Here is a 22,073-nt window from a genome sequence, read left to right on the forward strand (position 1 = left end):
ATCAACAGCTAAGTAAAGGAAAAGAAGCTCTGTGTGAAATAGCAGTAAGGATGAAAGGGTTGCAGAACAGTCAGGAGGAACAAGAAGAATTTGGTCGTCCTGCCACATCTTCACCCTCATCATCAACTGATGAAGAATTTAATTTCGAAAAATATTTGGATCACAAGCACCGTGCAAAGCGTTCCCGCATAGAAGAAGAGTCATCCCCATCAAGGAACACAGCCAGTACATTTCAGCAGAATTTTTCATGTGCACTAAAAGAAATTGAGAAATTTGACCGTTCATCAAAAATAACAGTGCAACAAGCGATTCCTCTGTATCCTGACATTGTCAGAGATGTTGCCCGAGTGGTTACTGCTTTGCCACCAACACAAGTTAGTGTAGAGAGGTTGTTCTCTGCTCTCAAAATAATTAGATCAGATTTGAGGGCATCCATGAAGGAGGATCTGACAGAGGCAATACTTTTTCTGAGGACAAATTTATAGATTTCTTCTTATTAACTGCATAAAAGTGTTTATTGCATATTTACTTACAGTTTAGAAAAGTTTATAAAAGTTATTTGCTATATTCTAATTGTATTCTAATAAATGTAGTTTTTGCTCTAAGTGGTCTGATTACTTATATGATGGTGAGAAACTGAATAAGCACGATGTTTAATATTTTACAACAGTAAATTTGTTGTTATGAATTGGCCATTTATGAAGGAGTCGGAGCCGGAGTCGGAGCCTGATAAAATCCAGGAGTCGGAGTCGCAACTGTGGCTTACCGACTCCACAGCCCTGGTGACCACTGATACATGATCACTGTCTAGACAAGTCATGGAGAGGTGACTGCTCATATATGTTCATATATGATCACTGGCTGCAGAAGATATGAAGAGGTGACCACTCATTCATGATCACTGGCTGGAGAAGACATGAAGCTGAGACCACTCATACATGATCACTGACTGGATAAGGTATGAATATGACCACTCAAATGATCACTGGCCAAAGAAAATGTAGAGAGGTGACCACTGATACATGATCACTAGCTAGACAAGACATGGAGAGATGACCGCTCATACATGTTCACTGGCCAAAGAAGATGTGGAAAGATGACCACTCATACATGATCACTTGACTGGAGAAAACATGGAGAAGTGACCACTCATGTATGATAACTGGCTGGAGAAGATATGAAGATGAGACCACTCATTCATAATCACTGGCTGGAGAAGACACGAAGATGAACCCACTCATATATGATCACTTACTGGAGAAGATATGAAGAAGTGACAACTCAAACATGATCACTGGCCGGAAAAGACATGCAGAAGTAACTACTTATAATTGATCACTGCCTGGAAAAGACATGGAGAAGAGATCACTCAAACATGATCACTTGCTGGAGAAGATGTAGAGAGGTGACCACTCATATATGATCATTGGCTGGAGAAGATATGAAGAGGTGACCACTCATTCATGATCAGTGTCTGGACAAGACATGGAGAAATAACTACTTATACATGATCCCTGGCTGGAGATGACATGGAGAAGGCACCACTCATATATGATCACTGGATGGAGAAGACATGGAGAAGGCACCACTGATATATGATCACTGGCTGGAGAACATATGAAGAGGTGAACACTCAAACATGATCACTGTCTGGAGAAGACAATGGTGTGGTGGACCTCTGTAGGATCATTCTCTGATGTAAGTTACTTTTTAATCATCTCTGAGCTGGGGGAACATCCCCCATATGTTCTGAATGTCAGGACCTTGACCATCACTCTCTCTAATTCACTCCATTTCTTTAAGCCTGAGGAAATTCACAGATAGGAATAAGTCAAAGTGTGAAGTCTCATTGCCTTGCTGCGTCTCCTCCAGATCTTCAGGCTTCAATATTGTCTTAGTCCAGATTAATGAACTGTTAATACATGGACCACCATGATGAATAGGAACTGCTGTAGATGATGTGTGGATCTAGTGCTGCAGAACTACATCCTTCAGTGGCTTCTGCTGCCCCGGTCTATAATTTCTCTTAGGATAAGGGCCATCATTCTATTAGAAAAGCCCCTGCAGTATGACAGGCTGGTAAAACATCAGGGTTATTGTGGGTACTAAAGACCTGTCACATTGGCAACTCCTGCTTATATCCTGTCACAAGTCTATAGATTATCTAATATTTAGCTATCTTTCTGCCTTATTTTTTTTTTGCTCTTACAACATAAAAGGTTAAGTCATAGATGTGAATAAATTATCGAGCCCTCCGTGTATTTGACGCCCCGTGTGCATGTGATTAACAACGTTCTAATGTGCTGAGATAAGTGAACCCAGGCAACCGTCCCAGAGCTGCTATTCGGTAATTTGCCTGAAATAATTGTGCTTAATATAGGTGCTACATAGTGACATTGCCACAACTGCACAAGCCCGGATTCTGCATACAATTAGCCTTTCATGCAGAAACACTCAGTGCCGGAGGCTCATAGCCTGATAGCGTGTGATCAGCATTGCACCAGGGAGCCTCAAAAGACAGGCAGATGACAGATACAAGATAACGCCACGAAAATCCCCAACTCCACCATTACTCATCCTCTGTGCAACATCATTCGATTTCAATCAAAGGCTTATTAGAGTCACCGGGCCTGACCAACCTATTTCTTTATGTGACTCCAACCTATCCTCTATATCCCAAGCTTTCCAGCTTATGAGTGGACTACCAGGACTACTGTCGAGACTGTTAAATGGGTAGACAATAAATATAAAAGACGATGGGTGCAGTGACATAATAATGCCGGTTTATATGTCAACAGGGGTCATTGGAAAGCTTGGTCATGACTAGGCAGCGATTTGCATCTGTTACAACCCTGAAGACCACAAAGGTTTCACCCTGATTGGTATCTCAGGTCCTTTCTCAATATATATTACACAAACCCAAGTGTTACATTCTCTTTTAAATTTGGTTGACTACAGCCTCTGTATAAACAATAAAATTAAAACCTCTAAAATATGGTATAAAACCTTAGAACGTGACTTGCAGCAGAGCTAAGAAGCAAAGGAAGAGGATAGATGCTAAAAAAAGAGTAGAACAACAACTCTTGGAGGACAGAAATGAGTAAAAAAAAATCAAGATAGTGGAGGCATCGAGAGCAATAGCAAGAATACCATGAGAAGTAAAGTCAAGGACAGGGGTAAAGATGAAGGAGAAACTAGAGCCAAAATCTAAAATCAATAGCAGAAATATATCCAAAACTAAAACCAATGGCAAGACTGGAGAACAGGCCAAAAGAAAATGAGGAAGCCATCATCTAAGACCAAAAGAAGTCAAACTAAAGGCAAAGACAATACTAGAGAAGAGATCAAAAGAAAGGTTGAAGCCACCATCTAAGCATTAATGCACCTAGAACTAAAGCCAATGACAGGTTGAGAGATAAGACCAAATGATAGGTTGGAGCCACCGTTTAAGGCTAAGACGAGACTGAAGAAGAGGCCTAAGAGAGTGTAGAGCAACTATGCAAAAGCAGAAATATGTTTAAAACTGAAGGCAAAGAAAAGACTTTGACTAAAAACCCAAGTGAAAGGCTGGAACCACCAACTAAAAGAATAACTACATCTAGAACTAAAGCCAATGACAAGACTGGAAATGAGGGCAAAGGGAAAATTGGAGCCACCATCTAAAACCAAAAGCAGAAATAAGTCTCAAAGTCTACAATTAAAAGCAAAGACAAGACTGCAGGAAAAGCTAAAAGAAAGGTAGGAGCCACAATCTGAAACAAAGAGCAAACATACAGCTAGAACTAAAGTCTATGACAAGACTGGAGAAGAGACCAAAAGAAACGGAAGAGCCACCAGAAAAAAGTCAAGGCCAAAGATATGTTTAGAACTGAAGGCAAAAACAAGAGTAGATGAGGGCAAATGAAAGGCTTGAGCCACAATCTAAGATCAATAACAGAAGTATGTCTAGAACTGAAGGAAAAGACAAGACTATAGAAGACGTCAAAAGAAAGGTTGGCGCTACCGTCCGAGAGCAAACATATGTCTAGAATTAAATCTAACAACAGGACTGGAGAGAAGAGAAAAAGAAAAGCAGGAGCCACCGCCTAAGTTCAAGAGCAGAAATATATCTAGAACTGAAGGAAAATACAAATTTACAGATAAGGCCAATATAGAAGAGGAGCGGTGCAGTGACAAAACAATGCCTGGAGCCACCATCCAAAAAGCAGGATTACATCTAGAATTAAAGCCAAACTGAAATTAAAGGCAAAAGAAAGGTTGGCGCCACCATCTAAAACTAAGAGCAAATATAATATATATTTAGAACTAAAGCCAACAGCAAGACTGGAGAAGATACCAAAAGAAAGGTAGGAACCACCATCTACAACCAAAGACAGAATATATATCTAAAAGTGAAAGCAAATACAAGAATGGATGCACAGTCCAAGGAAAGTCTGGAACCACGATCCAAAAGCAGTAGTTTATAACTTATGTCAATGGCAAGACCGGGATGGTGACAAATGTAAGACTGCAGAATTTATTCAAGAGCAGAAATACATCTATACTTAAAGCCAATGACTAGACTGCCGATGGGGCTAAAGGAAAGTTGGAGCCATCATGTAAGATCAAGAGCAAAATTACATCTAGAACTAAAGTCTATGAACAGACTGGAGAAGAAACCAAAAAGGAAGTGTAGAGCCACCGTTCAAAAGCAAGGACATGAATGTGTTTAGAACTGAAGGCAAAGACAAGACCAAAGGAGAAGCTGGAGCCACCATCCAAGAGCTTGCGCTAAATCCAACCACAAGTCAAGGAGATTAAGGCAGAAGAACGGCTGAGATCAGTGACAAACCTGGAGAAGAGGGCAAACAAATAAGAAGGGAGCAACCATCCAAAAGCAGAAGAATAACATTGTGGTCGGAACCAGCAGCCAAGAGGAAAAAATCGAGGGCCAATGAGTTCAAGAAACATTAGGGATCTACTAGGACAAAGTTTAGGAAGAATGAGGAACTAAGAATGAAGAGAAGACCCAAGAATGAAGAACTACTAGAAGATAAGATCCATCTACAATAGGACAACAGAAAAGTCAACTATTGATCGCAATCTAGACTGGATTTCACCTAGGAGTGTTTAACACCAGGACGAGCCTGACCTGCACAGAGGTCACATAGTCCTACTGCACGTTGTATCATCAACATATTTATTTTTTTCCTTTCTTGCTTACAAGATGTCACCCATAAAAACGATAAAACTGGAGCATTGCGAGATGACCTCCAATAACCTCCGTTTTCCCGGGTCTTCCCCCCACTAGTGACAGCATGTCTACTTACGTTTTGACATAAGGGTCTGAAAATCCATTGACGTCCATGGCGGCGAGATGAGCGCAACGCAAGATGCCAACTACGAGCCCCCCGCGTTCAGTGCTGTATGTGAGAGACAGAAAGATCCGCCCTCGTTCCTCTAGTTCCCACTCTTGACAGCGCTCCAGCTGAGGACATAGAGAAGGGGACACATAATAGGATTTTAGATTCTTAATTTATAGATGGTAAAAGCAGGAAGTGGTTGCACAGGATTACAAATACAGGCCTTCTGTCATTCAAAAACAGCGCACCTCCTGTCCACAGGTTGTGCCTGGTACTGCAGTTGAGTCCTAGAAGCAGAGCGGCAGTACCAGACACAGCCCATGGCTCAGTGAGGTGATGCTTTCCTCATCAACTCTAATATTTCTCCTCTCCTGCATTATACATTGGCTGAGAGCACAGAGACTCATAGATAACTCAGCCTGAGAGTTCAGGGACATCCGCAGAAGCTGTCATTGTGCATCTCTCTGCAACTCACACTGAAGCCGTTCCCAACCCCCGCAGGTGCCGAAGGAAAAAAGTGTATGGAACACAGAAGAAAGGGAGATGTGGGGAAGAAAGACTGAGGCTACAGAGGGGGGTAATAATGAAAAGCTGAGTTATAGAAGAGAGGAGACAGGAAGACGATAGAGGAAAAGGGGGGGAGCGGACGCTGTGTGTAATACAGAACATCCCCACCAGGGGCAGCACTGAGTACACAGAGGAGGGGGCGCTGTCTCTACTACAGGAGAACATCCCCACCAGGGGCAGCACTGAGTACACAAAGGAGGGGGCGCTGTCTATAATACAGGAGAACATCCCCACTAGGGGCAGCACTGAGTACACAGAGGAGGGGGCGCTGTCTCTACTACAGGAGAACATCCCCACCAGGGGCAGCACTGAGTACACAGAGGAGGGGGCGCTGTCTATAATACAGGAGAACATCCCCACCAGGGGCAGCACTGAGTACACAGAGGAGGAGGCGCTGTCTCTACTACAGGAAAACATCCTCACCAGGGGCAGCACTGAGTACACAGAGGAGGAGGCGCTGTCTATAATACAGGAGAACATCCCCACCAGGGGCAGCACTGAGTACACAGAGGAGGGGCGCTGTCTATAATACAGGAGAACATCTCCACCAGGGGCAGCACTGAGTACACAGAGGAGGGGGCGCTGTCTCTACTACAGGAAAACATCCTCACCAGGGGCAGCACTGAGTACACAGAGGAGGAGGCGCTGTCTATAATACAGGAGAACATCCCCACCAGGGGCAGCACTGAGTACACAGAGGAGGGGCGCTGTCTATAATACAGGAGAACATCTCCACCAGGGGCAGCACTGAGTACACAGAGGAGGGGGCGCTGTCTATAATACAGGAGAACATCCCCACCAGGGGCAGCACTGAGTACACAGAGGAGGGGCGCTGTCTATAATACAGGAGAACATCTCCACCAGGGGCAGCACTGAGTACACAGAGGAGGAGGCGCTGTCTCTACTACAGGAAAACATCCTCACCAGGGGCAGCACTGAGTACACAGAGGAGGAGGCGCTGTCTATAATACAGGAGAACATCCCCACCAGGGGCAGCACTGAGTACACAGAGGAGGGGGCGCTGTCTATAATACAGGAGAACATCCCCACCAGGGGCAGCACTGAGTACACAGAGGAGGGGGCGCTGTCTATAATACAGGAGAACATCCCCACCAGGGGCAGCACTGAGTACACAGAGGAGGGGCGCTGTCTATAATACAGGAGAACATCTCCACCAGGGACAGCACTGAGTACACAGAGGAGGGGCGCTGTCTCTACTACAGGAAAACATCCTCACCAGGGGCAGCACTGAGTACACAGAGGAGGAGGCGCTGTCTATAATACAGGAGAACATCCCCACCAGGGACAGCACTGAGTACACAGAGGAGGGGGCGCTGTCTATAATACAGGAGAACACCCCACCAGGGGCAGCACTGAGTACACAGAGGAGGGGGCGCTGTCTATAATACAGGAGAACATCCCCACCAGGGGCAGCACTGAGTACACAGAGGAGGGGGCGCTGTCTATAAATACAGGAGAACATATCCACCAGGGGCAGCACTGAGTACACAGAGGAGGGGCGCTGTCTATAATACAGGAGAACATCCCCACCAGGGGCAGCACTGAGTACACAAAGGAGGGGGCGCTGTCTATAATACAGGAGAACATCCCCACCAGGGGAAGAACTGAGTACACAGAAGAGGGGGCGCTGTCTATAATACAGGAGAATATATCCACCAGGGGCAGCACTGAGTACACAAAGGAGGGGGAGCTGTCTATAATACAGAAGAACATCCCCACCAGGGGCAGCACTGAGTACACAGAGGAGGGGGCGCTGTCTATAATACAGGAGAACATCCCCACCAGGGGCAGCACTGAGTACATAGAGAGGGGGCACTGTCTATAATACAGGAGAACATATCCACCAGGGGAAGCACTGAGTACACAGAGGAGGGGGCGCTGTCTATAATACAGGAGAACATCTCCACCAGGGGCAGCACTGAGTACACAGAGGAGGGGGCGCTGTCTATAATACAGGAGAACATCTCCACCAGGGGCAGCACTGAGTACACAGAGGAGGCGCTGTCTGTAATACAGGAGAACATCCCCACCAGGGGCAGCACTGAGTACACAGAGGAGGGGGCACTGTCTATAATACAGAACATACCCACCAGGGGCAGCACTGAGTACACAAAGGAGGGGGCGCTGTCTATAATACAGGAGAACATCCCCACCAGGGGCAACACTGAGTACACAGAGGAGGGGGCGCTGTCTATAATACAGGAGAACATCCCCACCAGGGGCAGCACTGAGTAGACAGAGGAGGGGCGCTGTCTATAATACAGGAGAACATCCCCACCAGGGGCAACACTGAGTACACAGAGGAGGGGGCGCTGTCTATAATACAGGTGAACATCCCCACCAGGGGCAGCACTGAGTACACAGAGGAGGGGGCGCTGTCTATAATACAGGAGAACATCCCCACCAGGGGCAGCACTGAGTACACAGAGGAGGGGGCGCTGTCTATAATACAGGTGAACATCCCCACCAGGGGCAGCACTGAGTACACAGAGGAGGGGGCGCTGTCTATAAATACAGGAGAACATATCCACCAGAGGCAGCACTGAGTACACAAGGGAGGGGGCGCTGTCTATAATACAGGAGAACATCCCCACCAGGGGCAGCACTGAGTACACAGAGGAGGAGGCGCTGTCTAATACAGGAGAACATCACCAGGGGCAGCACTGAGTACATAGAGAGGGGGCACTGTCTATAATACAGGAGAACATATCCACCAGGGGCAGCACTGAGTACACAGAGGAGGCGCTGTCTGTAATACAGGAGAACATCCCCACCAGGGGCAGCACTGAGTAGACAGAGGAGGGGGCGCTGTCTATAATACAGGAGAACATATCCACCAGGGGCAGCACTGAGTACACAGAGGAGAGGGCACTGTCTATAATACAGGAGAACATTCCCACCAGGGGCAGCACTGAGTACACAGAGGAGGGGCGCTGTCTATAATACAGGAGAACATCCCCACCAGGGGCAGCACTGAGTACACAGAGGAGGGGGCGCTGTCTATAACACAGGAGAACATATCCACCAGGGGCAGCACCGAGTACACAGAGGAGGGGACGCCGTCTATAATACAGGAGAACATCTCCACCAGGGGCAGCACTGAGTACACAGAGGAGGGGGCACTGTCTATAATACAGGAGAACATCCCCACCAGGGGAAGAACTGATTACACAGAAGAGGGGGCGCTGTCTATAATACAGGAGAACATCCCCACCAGGGGCAGCACTGAGTACACAGAGGAGGGGGCGCTGTCTATAATACAGGAGAACATCCCCACCAGGGGCAGCACTGAGTACACAGAGGAGAGGGCACTGTCTATAATAGAGGAGAACATCCCCACCAGGGGCAGCACTGAGTACACAGAGGAGGGGGCGCTGTCTATAATACAGGAGAACATATCCACTAGGGGCAGCACTGAGTACACAGAGGAGGGGGCACTGTCTATAATACAGGAGAACATCCCCACCAGGGGAAGAACTGAGTACACAGAAGAGGGGGCGCTGTCTATAATACAGGAGAATATATCCACCAGGGGCAGCACTGAGTACACAAAGGAGGGGGAGCTGTCTATAATACAGAAGAACATCCCCACCAGGGGCAGCACTGAGTACACAGAGGAGGGGGCACTGTCTATAATACAGAAGAACATCCCCACCAGGGGCAGCACTGAGTACACAGAGGAGGGGGTGCTGTCTATAATACAGGAGAACATCCCCACCAGGGGCAGCACTGAGTACATAGAGAGGGGGCACTGTCTATAATACAGGAGAACATATCCACCAGGGGCAGCACTGAGTACACAGAGGAGGCGCTGTCTGTAATACAGAAGAACATCCCCACCAGTGGCAGCACTGAGTAGACAGAGGAGGGGGCGCTGTCTATAATACAGGAGAACATATCCACCAGGGGCAGCACTGAGTACACAGAGGAGAGGGCACTGTCTATAATACAGGAGAACATCCCCACCAGGGGCAGCACTGAGTACACAGAGGAGAGGGCACTGTCTATAATACAGGAGAACATCCCCACCAGGGGCAGCACTGAGTACACAGAGGAGGGGGCGCTGTCTATAATACAGGAGAACATCCCCACCAGGGGCAGCACTGAGTACACAGAGGAGGGGGCACTGTCTATAATACAGGAGAACATCCCCACCAGGGGCAGCACTGAGTACACAGAGGAGGGGGCGCTGTCTATAATACAGGAGAACATCCCCACCAGGGGCAGCACTGAGTACACAGAGGAGGGGGCGCTGTCTATAATACAGGAGAACATCCCCACCAGGGGCAGCACTGAGTACACAGAGGAGGGGGCGCTGTCTATAATACAGGAGAACATCCCCACCAGGGGCAGCACTGAGTACATAGAGAGGGGGCGCTGTCTATAATACAGGAGAACATATCCACCAGGGGCAGCACTGAGTACACAAGGGAGGGGACGCTGTCTATAATACAGGAGAACATCCCCACCAGGGGCAGCACTGAGTACATAGAGAGGGCGCTGTCTATAATACAGGAGAATATATCCACCAGGGGCAGCACTGAGTACACAGAGGAGGGGGCGCTGTCTATAATACAGGAGAACATCCCCACCAGGGGCAGCACTGAGTACACAGAGGAGGGGGTGCTGTCTATAATACAGGAGAACATCCCCACCAGGGGAAGAACTGAGTACACAGAAGAGGGGGCGCTGTTTATAATACAGGAGAACATCCCCACCAGGGGCAACACTGAGTACACAGAGGAGGGGGCGCTGTCTATAATACAGGAGAACATCCCCACCAGGGGCAGCACTGAGTACACAGAGGAGGGGGCGCTGTCTATAATACAGGAGAACATCCCCACCAGGGGCAACACTGAGTACACAGAGGAGAGGGCGCTGTCTATAATACAGGAGAACATCCCCACCAGGGGCAGCACTGAGTACACAGAGGAGGGACGCTGTCTATAATACAGGAGAACATCTCCACCAGGGGCAGCACCGAGTACACAGAGGGGGCGCTCTCTATAATACAGTGTGGTGGTCACGTGTGACTGGACACACCGCCTCCAGCAGTGCGAATTTCTATGGCACACGTGACCCTGGATACACTGCCTCCAGCAGGGCGAATTTAAATAATATAACGTGCAGCCGGATACACCGCCTCCAGCAGACGAATTTCAGTATTACACGTATAACTGGATACACCGCCTCCAGCAGGGCGAATTTAAATAATAAAGGGAAACACCAGGGAAACTGATACAATGGAGGGCCCTGCGAGAGAGAACGGGGACGTGGAGACCTGCTGCACTCCCCTGAGCCAGTCTTTACACACCTAACAGTCCCTATACAGGCTCCGCACCTGTCGCCGAGCTGGAACCTAAGAACCCTAGCTGCTATGAATGAGTCACCGTAGGAGGCAAAAACAGAAATGCTAGCTAAGGCTACTTTCACACATCAGTTTTTTGCCGTCAGGCAGGATCCGGCTATTTTTAGAAAAAACGGATCCGGCATAAATTTTGGAGAACTGTAGAAACGGATCCGTTTTTTTGCTGGATCCGTCTAGCAGGTTATATCTGTTCCTGGGGGCTGGCCAATTGGATCTGAGCATGCGCAGACTTAAAAAAACGGATCCGGTGGCTGGATCCGTCTTTTTCTGGATCCGGCGCATTCCGGCGCCCATAGACTTTCATTGTAGCAAAAAGCTGGAAGCGCCGGATCCGGCGCTTCCGGCTTTTTCGCCGGAGACAAAAAACGTTACAGTAGCCGTTTTTTCCAGACGCCGGAATGAGACAAGTTGCCGGATCCGGCAAAAAACGGATGAAACGGAATGCCATCCGGCGCGATCCGGCGCTAATGCAAGTCAATGGGGAAAAACTGGATCCGGCATTGCATTTTGCCGGATCCGGTTTTACAAAAAAAAGCCGGATCGCGCCTGACGGCAAAAAACTGATGTGTGAAAGAGGCCTAAGTCCAGAAAACCAGAGAAGTTGGCAGCTATCGGATTGCAGACCCCTGAACCTATCAACAACAACTAGCAGTAGCCGTGGGGGGTTCCTACGATGCACTAGACCCCTCGATCACAGCCGGAGAACTACATAGCCTAAAGACAGAAAGGGAAATCTAAACTGCCCCAGAGCAGACCCCAAAGCAATAGGCAGCCCCCAACATATAATGACGGTGAAGCAAGAAGAAAAAACACTAACACAGAGAGAAAGATAGACTGAGCAAATGATGGGGCCCAAGCTAACTAGACAGGACAGGATAGGAAAGCTGCTGTCTGCAATCCGCGAAAAACCCTATGAAAATAAGAGCCAACAGACTGACAGGGAAAAAGGCCCTGAAGACGCTAGGCTTCAAAAAGACTATGTCAGTACTCAGGTATTTTCTGAAGACATAGCAACCGACAAAAAAGGAATTCAGCTCACCCCAGCGGGGAATGGCAGAATCCAGAAAAGCAAGGCAAACTAAAACCAAAACACAAATGCAAAAAGGCAAAGCAGAAAACTTAGCTTTTGAGGAGCAGAAATCAGACTGGTCTCCTAGAATTCCACAGAGAAATCACCAGCGAGGAGGAAGGGCGTCGGCTGCCTTATATCCAGTCAGAGATCCCCGTCGCCCAGTCATCCTCTCCCAGCTCAGGTGCTTGGTAATCAGCCTCACTACCTTCCTTCACCAGAAGAGGGAGTTCATCAGACCTCAATGGTGAAGGGGAAAATGAACTCACAACAGTACCTCCCCCTTGAGGAGGGGTCACCGAACCCTCATCTACGCCACCAGGGCGATCAGGGTGAGCCCGATGAAAGGCATGCACCAATCTTTTGGCATGAATATCAGAGGCAGAGACCCAGGAATTATCCTCCTGACCATAACCCTTCCACTTAACCAAATACTGGAGTCTCCGTCTACCCCTTCGCCTAAGATGGTAGCAGACTTGGTCACCACAGGAGAATCAGCAAAGAAGCTCCTAGAAAGAGCGTCAGCCTTGACATTCTTAGTGCCAGGAAGAAAAGAGACCACAAAATCAAAACGTGTAAAAAACAAGGCCCACCTAGCCTGTCTAGGGTTCAAGCGTCTGGCCGACTCCAGGTAAATCAAATTCTTGTGGTCAGTGAGGACGACTTGATGTTTAGCTCCCTCCAACCAATGTCTCCACTCCTCAAATGCCCATTTCATGGCTAACAGTTCCCGATTCCCCACATCATAGTTACGTTCAGATGGAGAGAACTTTCAGGAAAAGAAAGCACAGGGATTCATTTTAGATGCTACAGGATCCCTTTGGGACAAAACAGCTCCTGCACCAATCTCAGAAGCGTCCACCTCTACCTGGAACGGGAGTGAGACATCAGATTGCCACAAAACCGGGGCAGAAGTGAATCTTCGCTTCAGCTCCTGAAAGGAAGAAACAGCCTCCGGAGACCAATTCAACACATCAGCACCCTTCTTAGTCAGATCAGTCAATGGCTTGGCAATACTAGAAAATTTTGCTATAAATTTCCGATAAAAATTAGCAAAACCCAAAAACTTCTGAAGGGCCTTCAAAGAAGTGGGCTGAACCCAATCATAAATGGCCTGTACCTTGGCCGGATCCATTTCAATAGTTGACGGAGACAAAATAAATCCCAAAAATGAAATCCTCTGTACCCCAAAAAGGCATTTCGATCCCTTGACATACAGGGAATTCTCCCTCAAGATCCGGAACACCGTCCGAACATGTTCCACATGAGAATCCCAATCCTTGGAGAAGATCAAAATATCATCCAGATAGATAATCAAAAATTTATCCACAAAGTCTTGGAAAATGTCGTTCATGAAGCACTGGAAGACAGAAGGGGCATTAGTGAGCCCAAAAGGCATCACCAGGTACTCAAAATGTCCCTCTGGAGTATTAAACGCCGTCTTCCATTCATCCCCATGCTTAATGCGGATAAGATTATACGCCCCCCTGAGGTCAAGCTTGGTAAACCAGCAAGCACCTCTAACTCTCGAGAATAGATCCGAAATCAGGGGTAACGGATACTGATATTTAATAGTAATTTTGTTGAGGGCACGATAATCAATACAAGGCCTTAATGAACCATCCTTTTTGGCCACGAAAAAAAACCCAGCACCTAATGGTGAAGAGGATGGTCTAATATGACCCTTCTCCAACGCCTCCTTAATATAGGATCGCATAGCCTCGTGCTCGGGTACAGATAAATTGAAGAGCCGACCCTTGGGAAATTTACACCCCAGGCTTAGTTCAATTGCACAGTCATAACTCCTATGAGGAGGCAAAGACGCAGACTCATTCTCACTTAATACATCATAAAAGTCCGCCAAATAGTCAGGAACATCATGCGACTGAGGAGAGGTGGAAAAAACCGGAGCCTCACTAAGGGCACACCGACAACCCCAACTCACCACAGACACAGATTTCCAGTCCAAAACTGGATTATGAATTTGCAACCAGGGAAACCCCAGAACAATGGTATCATGCAAATTATGCAACACCAAAAATCTGCAATTTTCTTGATGGTTTGGGGCGACCCGCATTACCACCTGGGTCCAAAACTGAGGTTTATTTTTCGCCAAAGGAGTAGCATCAATCCCCCTCAAAGGGATAGGCGTCCGCAGAGGTGTCATAGGAAATCCACAACGTTTAGCAAAATCCAAGTCCATTAGGCTCAGGGCTGCTCCCGAATCCACAAAAGCCTTGGCAGAAAATGTGGACAGGGAGCAGATCAGAGTAAATGCCAGAAGAAACTTAGGTTGAACACCACCCACAGAAAACGTGTGTGCAAAACGTTTCTCTCGTTTAGGACAGACAGAAATAATATGCGAGGCATCTCCACAAAAAAACACAGCTTGTTACGCCTTCTGAACTCCTGACGTTGCTCCCTGGACAAAACTCTATCACATTGCATAGGTTCAGACACTTGTTCAACAGGTGGCAACACCTCTCGTGCAGTCCTGCGTTCACGTAAACGCCGATCAACCTGAATGGCTAATGACATAGAATCGTCCAGACCAGAGGGAACAGGAAATCCCACCATAGTATCTTTTACGGCTTCTGACAAACCCTTCCGAAAGAGAGCTGCCAAGGCATTATCATTCCAGGCAGTAAGGACCGCCCACTTTCGGAATTTTTGACAGTACAATTCTGCAGAATCTCGACCCTGGCTCAATGCCAACAGGGTCTTTTCAGCCTGATCAATAGCATTAGGTTTGTCATACAACAACCACAAGGCTTGAAAAAATGCGTTCACATTAGTCAGACTAGGATCATCAGGTTTCAAAGAAAACGCCCAATCCTGGGGATCGCCAAGCAGCAAAGAGATGACAATTTTAACCTGCTGCGTGGAGCTCCCTGACGAGTTAGGCCTCAAGGCAAAAAATAATTTACAATTATTTTTGAAATTCAAAAATTTAGACCGATCCCCAAAAAACACATCAGGAGTAGGGATCTTTGGTTCAGCAGCATGTGAATGAGCAAGGTAGGCGGAAATTCCCCGCACTTCCGCAGCGAGCTGCTCCACACGATCAGACAATTGCTTTATCTCCATTGAGAGAAAAAAAATTCCCCCTACGGCCTTTTTTTTAAAAATTCTTTCCTGCTATTGAGTACCCTAGGATCTGCGGTATGGCTGGTGATTCTGTTATGAATGAGTCACCGTAGGAGGCAAAAACAGAAATGCTAGCTAAGTCCAGAAAACCAGAGAAGTTGGCAGCTATCGGATTGCAGACCCCTGAACCTATCAACAACAACTAGCAGTAGCCGTGGGGGGTTCCTACGATGCCCTAGACCCCTCGTCATAGCCGGAGAACTAAATAGCCTAAAGACAGAAAGGGAAATCTAAACTGCTCCAGAGCAGACCCCAAAGCAATAGGCAGCCCCCAACATATAATGACGGTGAAGCAAGAAGAAAAAACACTAACACAGATAGAAAGATAGACTGAGCAAATGATGGGGCCCAAGCTAACTAGACAGGACAGGATAGGAAAGCTGCTGTCTGCAATCCGCGAAAAACCCTATGAAAATAAGAGCCAACAGACTGACAGGGAAAAAGGCCCTGAAGACGCTAGGCTTCAAAAAGACTATGTCAGTACTCAGGTATTTTCTGAAGACATAGCAACCGACAAAAAAGGAATTCAGCTCACCCCAGCAGGGAATGGCAGAATCCAGAAAAGCAAGGCAAACTAAAACCAAAACACAAATGCAAAAAGGCAAAGCAGAAAACTTAGCTTTTGAGGAGCAGGAATCAGACTGGTCTCCTAGAATTCCACAGAGAAATCACCAGCGAGGAGGAAGGGCGTCGGCTGCCTTATATCCAGTCAGAGATCCCCGTCGCCCAGTCATCCTCTCCCAGCTCAGGTGCTTGGTAATCAGCCTCACTACCTTCCTTCACCAGAAGAGGGAGTTCATTAGACCTCAATGGTGAAGGGGAAAATGAACTCATAACACCTAGCTCGCCCTGCACCTAGCCCTTTCTAATGAAATGGATGGTGCAGAAACTAATCCCACCACTGCACTGAAACACACAAAAGGAAAGTTACAAAACAGGGGTAACGCCACTTAGCTTTGCTCTGTTGCTATTGCTCCCAGCAACAGAGTCCACCACCAGAATTCAGCTTTCCTCCAGAATAGCTGCTACTTCTCCAAGCTGGTCAGAGCTGCAAGGAACACCTCTCTGTATTTCCTTCCTTCACCAGACTTTACACCAGAGCTCCCCTGAGCTGCTCTCTGTAGTCCCTTCCTTCACCAGTCTTGGTTAGAAATGAGCAATATCACCAATAGTGATTGCAACCACCTGACACTCTTTTATAGGTAAGAGCCAGCAATCACACCTGCTTCATAAATACGTGCACTAACTAAAGTAACCAGAGTGCAATGACCCTAACAGCCAACGGGGGCAAAACTAGAACTGAAACCACCACAATGCAATGACCCTAATGGCCACCGGGGGCAAAACTATCTTTAAGCACACAGCTTAAGGAAAAAAAAGGTTACTAGTGCTTTTATCTGTCATAATCCAACCTGGATCATGACAGTACCCTCCCTCAATGAAGGGCCTCTGGACCCTCAAGACTGCTCCTCATCAGGGAAGCACCTACAGCGGGGACGCCCAGGTCCAGAATTCACCCCAGCAACTACCTGCACTTCAGTTTTATGACAAACGAGCACCGCTGGTATTGGAAATGTATGCTCTGGAGGCACCACACATTTCCGAAGCGCTGACTTGGGGAACGAGTTGTGTATGTGTATGTGTATGTTTGGGAGAAACTCGAGCTGGTAAGACTCCGCAACACACTTCCACTGGATGTTTTGTGGTGGCCACCCATACATGCTCGTTCACACACAGGTCCGGATCTGAACGTTTATTGCCACACATTCGTTTGTCACAATTCGGTGAACTCTTTCTGGGATTGACAACAGAGGCGTCCCCCTGTGTCACCACACTCACATCCCCGCCATTCACCAAGGGACACACCACCCTCCAACCCCTCCTACTATGAGGCCTGCGCCTCTCAGGGTTGGCTAATGGCGAGGGTTGAGCCTTGCCCCTACTCTCCTGCAGCATCTCCGCTGCTCTCACTGGAGAGGAAGGGGACGATTGTAGAGAGATGGCAGGGACAGTAGCCCCTAGGCAGCAGCCCTCACACGACTGCTCCCAGATGACTACTTCCCTCGCCCGCTAATCTAAAACCGGGTTATATTTTTTAGGCCAAGGGGTGTCCAAAACGATAGGTGCTAGCTTTCCCTCCAAGGCGTAGTATGACTGGGACTCATGTTGATGTCCACTATGCAGCACAATGTCCTCTACAACTTGGTTTAACCCCCCCCTGGCTCAGTGGGACAGAGTTAATGGCCTGGACGCTTATGGGTTTGTCCGGCGTCTCACACCTCAGACCATGAGTCTGGACAAACTGAGCATCCACCAGACTGACTTCTGCTCCACTGTTAACAAGCACCGGTATGCCCTCAGGTACCTCGCCAACCATCACCTCTGCTGACATAGTACCTTCTGAGGGCGAGGAGGAAATATACACTCCCAGGTCGTCTCCCTCCTCACGACCAGGGGGACACGGCTTCTCTGATATAACCGAAGTTTCGGCGTGAGTGCCAAGGACTAAATCATTAGTCTGCTCACTACAGGGACGTACCCCTTCACCTTGGGGAACACCAGGCAGCACCATGAGGACACCAACTCCACCTACCTGCCTGGGTACGTCCGCCTGTATAAGCAAGTCCTGCTCCCCAGCAGGGACTCCACGGCACATCCTGGCCAAAGCCGTATATGGACCCTCTAGTTGAGGCAGAGGATAGGCCTCAGACCCATAATTCCGCTGCAGGTGCTGCTGAAACACATCATTCAGCTCCTCACTAATCTCAGTGAGGGCCAGCAACAACTGCTCACCGGTCTGCACTTGGACCATGGCCCCCCAGAGAAAAATGTTATGGTTGGTGATAATGTGGTGGTGACGTGTGACTGGACACACCGCCTCCAGCAGGGCGAATTTCTATGGCACACATGACCCTGGATACACCGCCTCCAGCAGGACGAATTTCTATGGCACACATGACCCTGGATACACCGCTTCCAGCAGGACGAATTTAGATAATATAACGTGCAGCCGGATACACCGCCTCCAGCAGGCGAATTTCAGTATTACACGTATAACTGGATACACCGCCTCCAGCAGGGCGAATTTAAATAATAAAGGGAAACACCAGGGAGACTGATACAATGGAGGGCCCTGCGATAGGGAATGGGGACGTGGAGACCTCCTGCACTCCCCTGAGCCAGTCTCTACAGTCCTAACAGTCCCTATACAGGCTCCGCACCTGTCGCCGAGCTGGAACCTAAGAACCCTAGCTCGCCCTGTACCTAGCCCTTTCTAATGAAATGGACGGTGCAGAAACTAATCCCACCACTGCACTGAAACACACAAAAGGGAAGTCACAAACAGGGATAACACCACTTAGCTCTGCTCTGTTGCTATTGCTCCCAGCAACAGTCTTGGTTGGAAATGAGCAATATCACCAACAGGAATTGCAACCACCTGACACTCTTTTATAGGTAAGAGCCAGCAATCACACCTGCTTCATAATCACGTGCACTAACTAAAGTAACCTGAGTGCAATGACCCTAATGGCCACCGGGGGGCAAAACTAGAACTGAAACCACCACAGTGCAATGACCCTAATGGCCACCGAGGGCAAAACTATCTTTAAGCACACAGCTTAAGGAAAAAAAAAGGTTATGAATGCTTTTATCTGTCATAATCCAACCTGGATCATGACATACAGGAGAACATCCCCACTAGGGGACGCACTGACTACACAGAGGAGGGGGCGCTGTCTATAATACAGGAGAGCATCTCCACCAGGGGCAGCACTGAGTACACAGAGGAGGGGCGCTGTCTATAATACAGGAGAGCATCTCCACCAGGGGCAGCACTGAGTACACAGAGGAGGGGGCGCTGTCTCTAATACAGGAGAACATCCCCACCATGGGCAGCACTGAGTAAACAGAGGAGGGGGCGCTGTCTCTAATTCTAATACAGGAGAACATCTCCACCAGGGGCAGCACTGAGTACACAGAGGAGGGGGCACTGTCTCTAATACAGGAGAACATCCCCACCATGGGCAGCACTGAGTACACAGAGTAGGGGGCGCTGTCTCTAATACAGGAGAACATCCCCACCATGGGCAGCACTGAGTACACAGAGGAGGGGGAGCTGTCTCTAATACAGGAGAACATCCCCACCATGGGCAGCACTGAGTACACAGAGGAGGGGGCGCTGTCTCTAATTCTAATACAGGAGAACATCTCCACCAGGGGCAGCACTGAGTACACAGAGAAGGGGCCGCTGTCTATAATATAGGAGAACATCCCCACCAGGGGCAGCACTGAGTACACAGAGGAGGGGGCGCTGTCTATAATACAGGAGAACATCCCCACCAGGGGCAGCACTGAGTACACAGAGGAGGGGGCGCTGTCTATAATACAGGAGAACATCTCCACCAGGGGCAGCACTGAGTACACAGAGGAGAGGGCACTGTCTATAATATAGGAGAACATCCCCACCAGGGGCAGCACTGAGTACACAGAGTAGGGGGCGCTGTCTCTAATACAGGAGAACATCCCCACCATGGGCAGCACTGAGTACACAGAGGAGGGGGAGCTGTCTCTAATACAGGAGAACATCCCCACCAGGGGCAGCACTGAGTACACAGAGGAGGGGACGCTGTCTCTAATTCTAATACAGGAGAACATCTCCACCAGGGGCAGCACTGAGTACACAGAGGGGGGGGCGCTGTCTATAATACAGGAGAACATCCCCACCAGGGGCAGCACTGAGTACACAGAGGAGGGGGCGCTGTCTATAATACAGGAGAACATCTCCACCAGGGGCAGCACTGAGTACACAGAGGAGGGGGCGCTGTCTATAATACAGGAGAACATCCCCACCAGGGGCAGCACTGAGTACACAGAGGAGGGGGCGCTGTCTATAATACAGGAGAACATCCCCACCAGGGGCAGCACTGAGTACACAGAGGAGGGGGCGCTGTCTATAATACAGGAGAACATCCCCACCAGGGGCAGCACTGAGTACACAGAGGAGAGGGCACTGTCTATAATATAGGAGAACATCCCCACCAGGGGCAGCACTGAGTACACAGAGTAGGGGGCGCTGTCTCTAATACAGGAGAACATCCCCACCATGGGCAGCACTGAGTACACAGAGGAGGGGGAGCTGTCTCTAATACAGGAGAACATCCCCACCAGGGGCAGCACTGAGTAAACAGAGGAGGGGGCGCTGTCTCTAATTCTAATACAGGAGAACATCTCCACCAGGGGCAGCACTGAGTAAACAGAGGAGGGGGCGCTGTCTCTAATTCTAATACAGGAGAACATCTCCACCAGGGGCAGCACTGAGTACACAGAGGGGGGGGCGCTGTCTATAATACAGGAGAACATCCCCACCAGGGGCAGCACTGAGTACACAGAGGAGGGGGCGCTGTCTATAATACAGGAGAACATCTCCACCAGGGGCAGCACTGAGTACACAGAGGAGGGGGCGCTGTCTATAATACAGGAGAACATCTCCACCAGGGGCAGCACTGAGTACACAGAGGAGGGGGCGCTGTCTCTAATACAGGAGAACATCTCCACCAGGGGCAGCACTGAGTACACAGAGGAGGGGGCGCTGTCTATAATACAGGAGAACATCTCCACCAGGGGCAGCACTGAGTACACAGAGGAGGGGGCGCTGTCTATAATACAGGAGAACATCTCCACCAGGGGCAGCACTGAGTACACAGAGGAGGGGGCGCTGTCTATAATACAGGAGAACATCCCCACCAGGGGCAGCACTGAGTACACAGAGGAGGGGGCGCTGTCTATAATACAGGAGAACATCTCCACCAGGGGCAGCACTGAGTACACAGAGGAGAGGGCACTGTCTATAATATAGAACATCCCCACCAGGGGCAGCACTGAGTACACAGAGGAGGGACGCTGTCTATAATAGAGGATTTTCACTGATATCTGAAGAGGGGACGGTCTATTGTACTGCAGGTCCCCTGAAGCCTCCGGGGCAGAATACAGAAGATCATAAAGCATTAGTCACTGATTATAAATCTCACCTCTTTCAGGTAACAAGAAATTCCCCGTAGAGCGGCCGACATTGATGAAGGTGACGCCAACTACAGAGGGAAGAGGAGGAGAAAATATCACACACTATAATCTCACACGAGGGGCGACAAAGTGTAGTAAGGAGCGTTCACACTGCGCGTACTGTCTCCTCTCCTAGTGACGTCTCCTAGTAGTGCTCTCAGTAGCAACGTCTCTCTCAGTAGTGACGTCTCTCTAAGTGATGTCTCTCTTAACAGTGATGTCTGTCTCGGCAGTGATGTCTGTCTCAGCAGTCACGTCTCTCAGTAGTGACGTCTCTCTCAGCAGTGACGTGTCTCTCAGTAGTGACGTCTCTCAATAGTGACGTCTCTCTCAGCAGTGGCGTGTCTCTCAGAAGTGACGTCTCTCAATAGTGACATCTCTCTCAGTAGTGACGTCTCTCAGTAGTGATGTCTCTCTCAGCAGTGACATCTCTCAGCAGTGCTGTCTCTCTCACTAGTGCTGTCTCTCACTAGTGCTGTCTCTCAGCAGTGCTGTCTCT

General features: G+C 48.7%; 1 protein-coding gene across 1 annotated transcript in view; it reads right to left on the minus strand.

Moving 5' to 3' along the window:
• The window catches only part of DOC2A (double C2 domain alpha), a 66,316-nt gene that overhangs the window by 13,995 nt on the left and 30,248 nt on the right, over window positions 1–22,073 (minus strand). Inside the window, exons 7-8 of the mRNA XM_073547422.1 lie at window positions 21,544–21,603; window positions 5,310–5,467 (exon numbers count right to left, since the gene is read on the minus strand). Coding sequence (XP_073403523.1) covers window positions 5,310–5,467; window positions 21,544–21,603 — 218 coding nt within the window. The remainder of the gene's footprint in view (window positions 1–5,309; window positions 5,468–21,543; window positions 21,604–22,073) is intronic.

This window comes from Dendrobates tinctorius, unplaced genomic scaffold (assembly GCF_039654945.1).
Source record: "Dendrobates tinctorius isolate UK_male_01 unplaced genomic scaffold, ASM3965494v1 ptg000152l, whole genome shotgun sequence".
Lineage (NCBI taxonomy): Eukaryota > Metazoa > Chordata > Amphibia > Anura > Dendrobatidae > Dendrobates > Dendrobates tinctorius.